A 13,366-nucleotide genomic window follows, 5' to 3' on the forward strand; every position below is an offset into this window, starting at 1 on the left:
GACACTGGATATCAGATGCTGATAATAAGAGTTTCTCTTAAGTTAATATGACTGAAAATTGACTTCATAGAAAGCAACTTGGTTCCCATTTTTTACTTATTTATATTTAGAGAAGAAATTTTTAATTAGTTGATTAGTGCAATATATCTGATATACCTCAAACCTGAATATATTAATTTTTTACAATTAAAATTATATTCAAATATCTTAAATCAGAAATATGAAAACTCATGTTCAGTAGGCATAAGTGGTAATGTATAAGGACAGAAGCAAATATTATATACTCATAAAATAAGCAACTTAAACGTGGTATAGATGAACTTGGAACCAATATAGCTGGAAATCTGAAAATGCATGCATCATTGTAAACTGTAAATTGCCTATGAAGAGAAACTAACATGGCATTTTATGTTTTAAGGATTTGATAGTGCAAAATTAGTAATTTATATGCATGACATTAGACCCTTTTGTATTTAATTTGTTTATACCCTTTAATTTATATTCTTTAATTTGAATATCACTCATTTGAAAAATTAATTTGATTTGAAAAATTAATTTGACCTCTGAAATACTTTATCTTTGTTATTTTTAAAGAAGTGATTTACTGAGCAAGTTATCTACATAAACAATGTTACTGATTAATTTGCTTAGTAAAACAAGCTGTTTCAAATACTGCAAGTCATCTTTGCATTAACAGTTTTTTAAAATAATTTTATTGCATCTAAAGGGTTTTATATGGCATATAGGACTGAGTAAAATGTGAAATAGCACAGTTAGTGATAAGCAACTGAATACCTACTACTTAAAGAAAGGAAACATTATCAGATTTCAGAGATGAGCTGATTACAGCTGTAGGCATTGAATTTGGTTCTTAGATTTCCTAGCAGCTAAAGTGAAAATTGAAACATGTTGGGTTACACGTTTTCAGTGTCTTAGTAAAGATAGCATGCTTTATGTTGTTGTTAAAACACTTTTTCTTGATTCTGATTCCCATCACAATTTGTGTGTATATATGTTCTTATGTTATCTAATGTGTCTTCTTTTAGAAGCACTATTGTGATAGAAATAGACCTTGGAGAAAACAGAGAAATAGGTGATTAATATGTTTGTTAGATCTATTCTTTCCAAAATAAAATGTCTACACAATCTAAATGTGTGGTTTTTCCCCCTTCTATTTCTGTAAATGGTATCACCAACCTCCAGGTTACTTTTTCATCTTTTACAACATTGATAGAAAAAGGTAAATGGATGTTAGGGTGTCCCACAGACACCTCAAACTCCAAGTATCCCAGTATAAATTTATCTTTGTCTTCTACATTGTCCTCTTTAGCTTCTTGTTACCCCTCTCTGCTACTTTACATTTCAGTAACATTGAACCAGAAATCACTTTCTGAGATGCCTATGCCTTTGCTAATAATATTACTGTACCATAATATCTTCTCTTTAGTCTTACACCTGAAAGCTGCTAATCTTCCTTCCCTACCAAGTAGGTATAGGGGTTTTTTTCTGCATTGTACATACTTACTTCTAGTGATTTGTCTATTTTATTATAATTAACTAGTGGCCCGGTGCACGAAATTCGTGCACATTAACAGGGAATTAGAGGAAATATATTAATATTGCTATTTGCCCTTTCTCTATAATAGAAGTATCAGAGATGAAAGAAAATTAGTAAAATGTATATGAAAATCTCCCTCCTGTCAGAATCTGGGGTGCACTGCGGGACCTAGAGTCAAGTCCCCGCCCACCACCCGCACACGCTTCGAAAACGCAGGAAATCCAGACCTGGCTGGCCCCACCCCCATTGGGTGAGACCCAGACCCGGCCGGCCCCATCCCCGTCAAGCCTCTCCAGGCGGGGGGGTGCAGCCTCAGGTCCCCCTGCATGGCGCTGAGGTGGGGGCGGGGGGGGGGGGGGACGGCCTGAGGTCCCCCGTCAAGCCCCGCCGAGCATGAGGCATGGCCTGAGGTCCCCCAGACTGGCGCCAGGGGGGAGGGTGGGTGCAACCTGAGGTCCCCTGTCAAGCCCCGCCAGGTCGGGTTGCAACCTGATGGCCCCTGTCAAGCCCTGCCAGGCGGGGGGCACGGCCTGAGGTCCCCTGGCCCGGCACTGGGGCAGGGGGGGTGCAGCCTGAGGTCCTCCATCAAGCCCCGCCGGGCGGAGGGTGTACCCTGAGGTCTCCTGGCTCGTTGCCGGCACAGGAGATGTGGCCTGAGGTCCCTTGCCACGGCCAGGCCCCATGCAGCCTCAGGTGCCTGTTGTTTGGTTGTGATGTTACGGTGTCCTGGCTAATTTGCATATTCCTCTATTATATAGATAGATTACTTAGTTTCATACCTTCCTGAGGGCAGAGGTGTATCTTTTTATCTTCATGTCGATAGACTCAGCATAGTGCCTGGCATATAATACTCAGTAAATAGTATATAGTGCATGATGAATGAATATGTTAGGTATGAGGAGAGCAAAGTTGCTTTTTTGAGAGCAATTTCAGTTGACAGTGGTAAAATAAAAAACATTTAAAGTTAGCGTTCTTATCAGAAATAAATGTTGGGTTGTCTTTAGTACCTGTGCAAATGAAATAAAATAAAATGGTTCAGAATCTAAAGTCAGCACTATGTAAAATATAAAAAGAATGAAAAACAAAAAAATCCCACACAGAACATTAACTGAAAAAGGTTTATAGCATTATCGTAGAGGTTATCATAATCTTTCTCGTTATGGAAAGCAATCTTCATGATCCTTATATAACATCTAATTATTAGAAAATTTATGTCTAATGATCCTAACAACATGTTAGTTTTAAAGTGTACACCCCTCACTCTTCATTTAACAGAATAAACTGACCTATAGATAGACATAGAGAAGAAGGTGATGTGAAGACAGAACAAAACACCAAGTTGGTGGCTCTTGTCACAGCAACCACAGGAAACTAATACAAATCTCTTGGTGATGTGGCCTTTTGCTTCTCCATATGATTTTGAGATTCAGTTTGTTTAGTTCAATGATAATAGTGTTAGGGTTTTTTTAATTGGAATTTGTGGATTTAATTTAGAGGAGATTGACATCTGTAGAATATTCTTTTCCTTAATGTTTATAAATTAAAATTTTATGTTTTTCTCTAAGAAAGATTTGTACATTTTTTTTGTAGTCCAGAACAGTTACGTTTAAAAAGGATGTTAAAAAATTAAAATAAAAAATAAAATAATAAAAATAAGTAAATAGAAAGGATATTAAGCCCGGCCGTTGTGCTCAATGGTTGAGCATTGACCTATGAACCAGGAGATCACCATTCGATTCCCAGTCAAGGCACATGCCCTGGTTGCGGGCTCCATCCCCAGTAGGGGGTGTGCAGAAGGCAGCCAATCAGTGACATCATCGATGTTTCTATCCCATTCTCCCTCTCCCTTTTTAAAATAATTTATACACACACACACACACACACACACACACACACACACATATATATATATATATATATATATTTATTTATTTATTTATTTTTTTAAAAAAGAGTTAAGCCCCAGCCAGTGTGGCTCAGTAGTTTAGTGTTGACCTATGAACCAGGAAGTCATGGTTTGATTCCATGTCTGGCACATGTCTCAGTTCAATCCCTAGTAGGCATGCAGGAGGCGGCCAATCAATGTTTCTCTCTCATCAGTGATGTTCCTCTCTCTCTCCATCTCCCTTCCTCTCTGAAATCAATAAAAACATTTTTTAAAGGATGTTAAATTTAAAAAGGATGAGTCTGTTTCCTACAGAAGGAGCTCATGTGACTACTTCATTAAAAGGTGACTTAGATAAAGGTTAAGAAGAAGGAATGTCACTTGGATAAAAACACAAATCAGTACTTTATATCTTATAACAGAATAAAATCTAAATAGTTCTAATTCTTCAGTGTAAACTGGAAGGAAAAAATAAGCATATTTTATTATTTATTTTAAATATGTTCTTACAGATTTTTTGTTTTGTTTTGTTTTGTGTTAATCCTCACCCGAAGATATTTTTCCATTGACTTTTTGTTTTTTTGTGTTTTTGTGTGTGTGTGTGTTTTGTTGTTGTTCTTAATTCTCACCCGAGGATATTTTTCCATTGATTTTTAGAGAGAGTGGAAGGGAGAGAGAGAGACAGAGAGAAACTTCAATGTGAGAGAGACACATCTATTGGTAGCTTTCTGCATGCATCCCAAGCATGGCCCAGGAACCTGCAACCAAAGTATGTGCCCTTGACCGGAATCAAACATGGGAGCCTTCAGTCCAAGGGCTGATGCTCTATCCACTGAGCAAAACTGGCTAGGGCTCCTTTGACTTTTTTAGAGAGAGTGGAAAGGAGGGGGAGAGAGAGAGAGAGAGAAACTGATGTAAGAGAGTTATATCAATTGGTTGCCTCCCATACACACCCTGACAAGGGCTAGGGATCGAGCTTGACCAAAATTGAACCCGGAACCCTTCAGTCTGCAGGCTAACACTCTAACCACTGAGCAGAACCAACTAGGGCTTTTCTTACTGATTTTAGAGAGAGAGAGGAAGGTAGAGGAAGATAAACATCAATCTGCTGCCTCCTGTATGGACTCAAACTGGGAATCAAACTCAGCTACTTTTTGGTGCACAGGGCAACAACGCTCAACCAACTGAACCACATTGACTAGGGCTGATATATTTTAAATGTTAGAATAGGTAAGGCTAGTCTTAGCATTTACACCAAACTTAGAAATTGTCGCAGCAATGATTGATAAATTTGCGTATATAAAATATTTTAAATTTCTAATAGTACAACTCATCAACAGAGTCAAAAGACAAGAATTGCAAACTAAGAAACATTGGCAACATGTTTAAAATAGTAAATTATCTTAGTTTATGGACTGTTAAAAATTTACAAAATTTAGAAAAGATTATAAAGTTTTCAAAGTTATCAACATCTAAAATGAACATATGTATTTTGAAACCACCATTTTTATTTCTAAGTATTCTGAGAATGTAAGTGGATAAGTTTGTAGGATCTGTGCACTGTTTTTTAGAATAGTGAAAAAATTTGAACCAATTTAAATACTCATTATTATGGATTGACTTCAGAATTTAAGTATATTCTTATAGCTGAGTATTATGATTCTCAGGATTTTTAAAATTCTAATAATAACTAAATAGTTCGACTTTTTCACATGAACACAAAAGTGCATTTCAGATATGGTTTCATTTCTTCACTATCTTTGAGATGTCTTTAAGGAGTGAACATTTTTTATAGAAGCAGCTGTCATATATTGGTAATGATAGCTAATATTGTTGGCCACTTTTATGTGGCTGACTCTGGACCAAGCATTTTAAATGTATTACCTGACTTAATCCCTGCAATTTCCAGTGTGGTAGAGAGTAATTAATCCCCAAGAAACTTGAGTATTAAATAGCTAGTAAGTAGGGAGATACAGTGGAGAACGTCAGAGTTTCTGGATTCTGATCTCAGCTGTTATTATTTAATACTTATATAGATAATTTACCTATATATAAAATTAAAGTAATATTACCTCAGATATTGTTGGAAGATTACATGAAAAAAATGCATTTGAAGCACAGAATTTATGGAAGAATTAAAAACATTATTTGAATTTTAATTGGAACCTTAATGGTGATAAAATTAATCAGAGCTGTTATGACCTTTCAAAGTTGAGTAAAAATTTATTCTTAAGAAATAAAATGAGTACAAATCCCTGACTGATTTTGATGATGGCCTAAATTCTGTACTTATTCTGTCTTTTAACTATTTTTTTAAAAAGGGTAAATTAGAAAATTATTTAAAGGTAACCTTTTGGGAAAACAAAGGAGAATTGAATGAATCAAAGGAAATAAGAATTATTGATGGTATTTTCTTTTCATTTTAAATATATATATTTTTACTTTTAAATCTTTATTGTTGAGAGTGTTATAGATGTCCCTCTTTTCTCCCCCCATTGTTCACCTCCATCTGGTTCACACCCTGCCTTAGGGCTTCACCACCCTATTGTCTGTGTCCATAGGTATTGCATATATGTTCTTTGGTTAATTTCTCCTCTTCCCCTTCCCTCTGAGACTTGTCAGTCTGTTCCATGTTTCCACGCCTCTGGTTCTATTTTATTCATCAGTTTATTCTGTTCATTAGATTCCTTATTTGTTTATTTTGAGATTCAGTTTTTGATAGATAAGTATATTTTTGCCATTTTATTGTTCTTTTTTTTTTTTCTTCCTTTTCTTAAAGAATACTTTTCAATATTTCATGTAATACTGGTTTGGTGGTGATGAACTCCTTCAGCTTTTTCTTGTCTGTGAAGCTCTTTATCTGACCTTCAATTCTAAATAATAGCTTTGCTGCGTAGGGTAATCTTGGTTGTAGGTCCTTACTATTCATTACTTTGAATATTTCTTGCCACTCCATTCTGGCCTGCAAAGTTTCTATTGAGAAATCAACTGACAGTCATATGGGCACTGCCTTACAGATAAATAACTGCTTTTCTTTTGCTGCTTTTAAGATTCTCTCTTTGTCTTTAACCCTTAGCATTTTAATTATGGGCCTCTTTGGGTTCCTCTTGTTTGGGATTTCCTGTGCTTACTGGACTTGTAAGTCTATTTCTTTCACCAGGGAGGGGAAGTTTTCTGTCACTTTTTCAAATAGGTTTTCAATATCTTGCTCTCTCTCTTCCCCTTTTGTCACCTCCATAATGCAAATGTTGGTACTCTTAGAGTTATTCCAGAGGCTCCTTACACTGTCTTCATTATTTTTTATTTTTTCTCTTCTGATTGGGTGTTTTTTGCTTTCTCCTATTCCACATTGTTGATTTGATTCTCAGATTTCTCTACTCTGTTGTTGAATCCCTGAAAATTATTCTTTCTTTCAGTTAGTGTATGCTTAATTTCTGACTGGTCCTTTTTTTATGTCTTTGATGTTCTAAGATCCTTGAAATTCTCACTAAGTCCCTTGAAGCTTTCATTAAGATCCTTAAGCATGCTTGTAACCATTGTTTTGAACTCTGTATCTAGTAGTTTGCTTGCTTCCATTTCATTTAATTCTTTTTTTTTTTTTTTTTTGCAGACTTCTTCTGTTCTTTCATTTGTGACATGTTTCTTTGTCTCCACATTTTGGCTGCTTCCCTGTTTTTGTTGTTGTTGTTTTGTTTGTTTTTTATGTATTAGGTAGAGCTGCTCTGTCTCCTGGAATTGGTAGTGGTCTGGTGTAGTATGTGTCCTATTGGGCCCAGTGGTTCAGCCTCCCTATTCACCTGAGCTGACACTCTAGGTGCGCCCTTGTGTGGGCTTTGTGCATAGTCTTGTTGTAGTTGAGCCCTAATTGCTATTGATGTTCCTGGGAGGAATTGACCTCCAGACCAATTGGCTGTGAGGACCAGCTGTGACTATAGTGGAGGAGCTGTTGTGCAGGAACCAGCCCCTTTGGACCAGGACTTTGCTTCAGTGGGATTTGGTGCTCACTGAATCTGCCTTTTGAATGTGTAGAGTTGTAATCTGGTATGGTCTGAAGTTGTACACTGGGTGCACTCTCTCTGGCCTCCTGGCAGATGCATAGCCAGCCACTGCCTGGGGCCACTTGGCAGGAGCTATAGAGCAGTCTGCAGATAGCTGCTACTTGTGTTAGGCTTGAAAGTGCCCAGGAGAGACCAAGCTGTGAAGCAAGGGAGGTTGCTGCTAGTGCTGGGTCTTGGGCCTAAACGGGTAGTCGGAAATCCCTAGAGGGGTCCCAGATTGGAGAAGGTGCAGACTGGGCTGAGGGACACACACCCCCGTGCATGAATTTCATGCACCGGGCCTCTAGTTATCTATATAAAAGGCTAATATGCTAAGTGTCCATCCGACTGGTAGCTTGACATGCACTGACCACCAGGGGGAAGATGCTCAACACAGGAGCTGTCGAGCTGCAGTGACTTGGCAGCAGTGGTTCTTGGGTGAGGTGCCTAAAAACCAGAGAGGAGGGAGCCCGATTCCTCTTGGAGCCGCAAAATTCCACCTTCAGCCCTGGGTTATGTTGATGCTGGGGCACTGTCGGCCCCAAATCTGGTTTACTGCACACTTTCATTTGTGTTCCACGCCCTATATGACAGCAAAGTGCCCTTTCTCACTTCAGGACCCCTTGGGGGATGTTGGAGAGCCGGTTTTTGGCCTGATCCCCACAGGCTAGGCCAAGGGACCCCACCTGCCAGAGGGATCCCGCTCACTCCACAGATGCTCTTCGAGCCATGGCACCACCCCACATGTAGCCAGCCAGGGAGGAACCACAGGAGGTTGGCTCCAGGGTGGGTGCAGTCCCGCCCCACTGGCTTGCCTTCTAATTAATTTCCTTTCAATATGCACGAATCCTTGCAACGGGTCACTAGTTTTAAATCAGTAGCTTCAAGGTTTCCAGTCATCTGTGCTTTTTCATCAGTTGTCCTTAGAGCTTTCTAGAGGCAAGTTGGTTATTACTATAAACCACTTATTTTAGACATGCCATTTCTGGGAGCTAATCGGGCCAGGCCAATGGGGAGGAGAGAGGACACAGGAGGTTGGCCGGCTGGCCCTGCCCCTGATTGGGGTGGGGAGGTCAATCGTGGGTGGGGCCAGCCAGGGGGAGGGGCTGCGGATGGTTGGCTGGTCGGTCCTGCCCTTGATTGTGGTGTTGGGGGCCAATTGGGTGTGGGGCCGCCCCCCTATTTGGCCAGAAGGCTGGCCGCAGTGCACATCATAGCAAACAGTCGTTCTGGTCATTCTGGTTGCTTGGCTTTTACATATATAGACTAGTGGCCAGGTGCATGAAATTTGTGTGCATTAGAAGGGAATTAATTAGAGGAAATATTTTAATGTTGCTATTTGCCCTTTTTATATAATAGAAGTGTCAGAGATGAAAGAAAATTGTTAAAATGTATAGGAAAATCTCCCTCCTGTCAGAGCCTGGGGCACGCTGTGGGACCCAGAGTCAAGTCGCCGCCCACCTGCGCATGCCTTGAAATCGCGCGAGACCCAGACCCAGCCGGCCCCATCAAGCCCTGCAGGGCAGGGGGGTACAGCCTCAGGTCTCCCGTGAAGCCCCACATGGTGGGGGCGCAGCCTCAGGTCCCCCGTCAAGCCCCGTCAGGCAGCGGGCGCAGCCTTAGGGCCCCTGGCCTAGCACCAGGCTGGGGGCATGGCCTCAGGTTCCCCGGCGCATCCTCAGGTCCCCTGGCCCTGGCGTGGGGGACTTGGCTTCAGGTCCACTGGCCCGGCTCAGGTCCCCTGTCCCTGGTGCTGGGGCGGGGGGTGCGGCCTTAGGTCCTCCCACCCAGCCTCAGGTCCCCCAGCCCCGGCGCCAGGGCAGGGAGCACGGCCTCAGTTGCCCCTGGCTAGAGGGTGCGATGACCATTTGCATATTAGCTCTTTATTATCCTGTCTAATAAAGAGGGAATATGCTAATTGACCCTCAGCCAATAAGGAGGGAATATGCTAATTGACTGCCAAAACCCTCAAAGATGGCGGTGCCTACAGCCACAAGATGGTGGCACCCAGTCCCCTCAGCTCCATCTAGGTGCAGGGCCGGCCCGAGGTGCAGGCAAGCCTCGAATGGCGACTGCCCAGCCACCCAGGGCCACCCGAGGCTCAGGTAACCAGGGCAGGCCGAGGCTTGCGCTGCCGGCAGTGGCAGCAGCAGAGGTGTGATGGGGCATTGCCTTCCCCTGATTGCTAGTCACCTCCCGCCCCTGAGGGCTCCCGGACTGTGAGAGGGGGCAGACCGGGCTGAGGGACCCCCCTCCAGTGCATGAATTTTCATGCACCAGGCCTCTAGTATAGGATAAAACCCACTTGAGCACATATGTGCTCAGCACTGTGCTAGGTTTTGGGAATACTACGGTGGACACAGTTCCTATTTTAAAGAAGCATTAGACAAATCCTAGAAAAAAGATGAGAATACTTGAAATATAGTTATTTCTATAAGAGAGAAATGTAAGGAATCCAAGAGAATAGAGGAGAGGCCATCTATCCCTTCTTTGGGAGAGTAGAGTAAAAGGGAAACTAGTCTTGGAAAATTCCATAGAATTTATTATAATTTGTTGTAAATTATAAATTGTAATTTATAATTTATTATATTTGTAGGAAAAATAATACACAAATGAGAATTTAATATGCTATCTCTATATATAGGTACTATTTAACTTTATTCTGAAGTCTTCCTTTGAGTGTTAGATCAGTCCAATTAATTAATTAATGTTTACCTTTAAGGCGAGTTTACTAACAACTAGAGGTCTGGTGCATGAAAATTTGTGCCCTTGGCAGGGGTCGGTGTCCCTCAGCCCAGCCTGCGCCCTCTCCCAGTCTGGGACCCCTCGGGGGCTGGCAGTCAGACATCCCTTTGGCAGCCCAGGAGTCCTAGAGGAGCAGGCCTAAGCCATCAGTCGGATATCCTTAGCACTCTCCCGCCACCACCGCTGCGCTCACAGCTGTCAGCCTGGCTTGTGGCTAAGCAGAGCTCCCCCTGTGGGAGCACACTGACCACCAGGGGACAGCTCCTGTGTTGAGCGTCTGCCCCCTGTTGGTCAGTGCGTGTCATAGTGACCGGTCTTTCCTGGTCGTTCCTCTGTTAGTGTCAATTTGCATATTATCCTTTTATTATATAGGATTAATAGTTTATTCTCCATCTCATTACCAGGTAAAAAAACATCTTTGACTTTCCCCCCTGTGCCTTTTTCAAATTTATTTTTTATTATAAGAGAAATGTGTTTTTCATAAATAAGCTTCAATAGTAAGGAAGTACATAAGTTTTCCATTCCCCCTTTTCCCTCAATCTTCTCACTCCTTTAGAAAATAAGCCAAACAACAAAATGCATGAATACATGCTATACACCTACAGATATCTTGTTTTGAATAATAAATTCAGTCTCCTTAGTTTTTGTTCAGAACATTTTATAACATATCTAAAGACTCCTTTTCCAGTTTAATTTTTTTAAAATGCTCTTTAGCTCTAGCCAAAATGAATTAGTTTTTCTGCATCCTATTACACTTCACATGTTCATCACTCTATGTGTTTGTTTATGTGTAGAATGCCCTTCCTGTTCAACCCCACCAGCTCATGTCCAGAGTCCTTCTATCCTTAAAGGTCTTTATAAGGAATCTTAGAGGCCCGGTGCATGAAATTTGTGCACGGGGGGTGGGTCCCCTCGGACCAGCCTGCACCCTCTCCAATCCGGGACCCCTGTGGGATTGGGCCTAAACCGGCAGTTGGACATCCCTATCACAATCCGGGACCACTGGCTCCTAACTGCTCACCTGCCTGCCTGCCTGATCACCCCTAATTGCAGCCCCTGCCAGCCTGGTCTCCCCCAACTGTCCCCCCCCACCAGCATGGTCGCCCCTCACTGACCCCCCTGCCAATCTGGTTACCCCTAACTGCCCCCCCTGCCGGCCTGGTCGCCCCACGCAGCCTGTTGCTCAGTCATTTGGTTGTCCCTCACTAACCCCCTGCTGGCCTGGTCCCCCCACGCAGCCTGTTCAGTCGTCCGTTCAGTTGTTTTGGTTGCGACGGTCGCTTAGGCTTTTATATGTATAGATATCCTCAGGCATTTTTTCTTTCTCTATTTTCACTTCTCATTGAGCTTTGAAAGAAATTTTGTATTTCTAAATTGCCATTATACTTTGTAACTTCATTTTCAGATCCTAACACTTTCTACTGTGGGTACAATTATACAGGGGTGGGTACAATAATACAGGGGTGGGCAAAAGTAGGTTTACAGTTGTAATACAAACAAGTAATACAATAATTAATAATACAAGAATAAACTCTGTTTCACATACTCACAACTGTAAGCCCACTCTTCTTTGTTTAGTTTTGTGTGCCCTGGACTACACTGACAGTTCTTTTAGAGCACTATTATCTGTATTTAAGCTTTACAATACTTAAAGTACTTATTTATAAAACCTGTTGTTAGATACGTATTTACTGAAAACATGTATTTTAGCCACAATATATTATTACTCGTAGAAATACTGATTTTAAACTGTCTTAAGGGAGAAGTTAGAGGCATATTTGTGAATTCAAAATGGAATTTGACTTCTTTTTTTGGTTTGGTTAATGGTTTGGAATAAGTCTTTCTGTGACATTGTTTTCTTTTGCAAAACACAGATTATGATGACTAGATCATTTTATAAAATTAAAGCTAACATTGTTAAAGGAAACTTGCAACTGTCATATCTGCTGAACATAATTTAACATATTTGTAAATTGTAATCACTAAAATTGTTTTCATTTATTTTTCAGAGAATGCGGAGTCTATCGATCTTAAACAGTTTTTTGACCAACATTTTTCACATATTTATTATGTGTTCTTTGAGAATTTCGTGACTATTGAAGCTAGTCTTAAACAGAAAGGTAAGATGTTAAAAATTGATTCTGGTTTATGTTGATGTTTCCAGTAATTGTCTTTTATTTTATTTTTTAAAATAAATCTTTAGTGTTCAGATTATTACAGTTGTTCCTCTTCCCCCCCCCCCCCCCATAGCTCCCCCCCCCACCCGGTTCCCACCCCACCCTCTGTCCTTACCGCCCCCCCTCCGTCCACATTCATAGGTGTAAGATTTTTGTCCATTCTCTTTCCATACTTCCCTTTACCCCTTCCCCCGCCCCCCCGCCCCGAGATTGTCAGTCCACTCCCTTTCTGTGCCCCTGATTCTATTATATTCACCAGTTTATTCGGTTCATCAGATTTTTTATTCACTTGATTTTTAGATTCACTTGTTGATAGATATGTATTTGTTTTCACTTTGTTGTTCATAATTTTTATCTTTACCTTTTTCTTCCTCTTCTTAGAGAATACCCTTCAGCATTTCATATAATACTGGTTTGGTGGTGATGAACTCCTTTAGCTTTTTCTTGTCTGTGAAGCTCTTTATCTGACCTTCAATTCTAAATGATAGCTTTACTGGGTAGAGTAATCCTGGTTGTAGGTTATTGCTATTCATCACTTTGTATATTTCTTGCCACTCCATTCTGGCCTGCAAAGTTTCTGTTGAGAAATCAGCTGACAGTCGTATGGGTATTCCTGTTTTTCTCTTGCTGCTTTTAAGATTCTCTCTTTGTCTTTTGCCCTTGGCATTTTAATTATGATGTGTCTTGGTGTGGTTCTCTTTGGATTCCTTTCGTTTGGGGATGTATGCACTTCATGGACTTGTAAGTCTATTTCTTTCACCAGGTAGGATAAGTTTTCTGTCATTATTTCTTCAAATAGGATTTCAGTATCTTGTTCTCTCTCTTCTTCTGGCACCTTATAATTCAGATGTTGGTACGCTTGAAGTTATCCCAGAGGCTTCTTACACTATCTTCATATTTTTAGATGCTTTTTGCTTTCCCGGTTGAGTGTTTTTTACTTCTTCGTATTTCAAATCTTTGACTT

The 13,366-nt window shown here is 40.8% G+C and overlaps 1 protein-coding gene across 4 annotated transcripts in view; it reads left to right on the top strand.

Annotated features, from left to right (window-relative positions):
- The window catches only part of RALGAPA1 (Ral GTPase activating protein catalytic subunit alpha 1), a 278,398-nt gene that overhangs the window by 14,172 nt on the left and 250,860 nt on the right, over nucleotides 1-13,366 (top strand). For all 4 annotated transcript variants that reach the window (XM_079767517.1, XM_079767520.1, XM_079767518.1 and 1 more), the window contains exon 2: nucleotides 12,235-12,345. In XM_079767517.1, the coding sequence (XP_079623643.1) occupies nucleotides 12,235-12,345 (111 nt within the window). The remainder of the gene's footprint in view (nucleotides 1-12,234; nucleotides 12,346-13,366) is intronic.

Source organism: Cnephaeus nilssonii (genome assembly GCF_951640355.1).
Source record: "Cnephaeus nilssonii genome assembly, chromosome: 4".
Classification (NCBI taxonomy): domain Eukaryota; kingdom Metazoa; phylum Chordata; class Mammalia; order Chiroptera; family Vespertilionidae; genus Cnephaeus; species Cnephaeus nilssonii.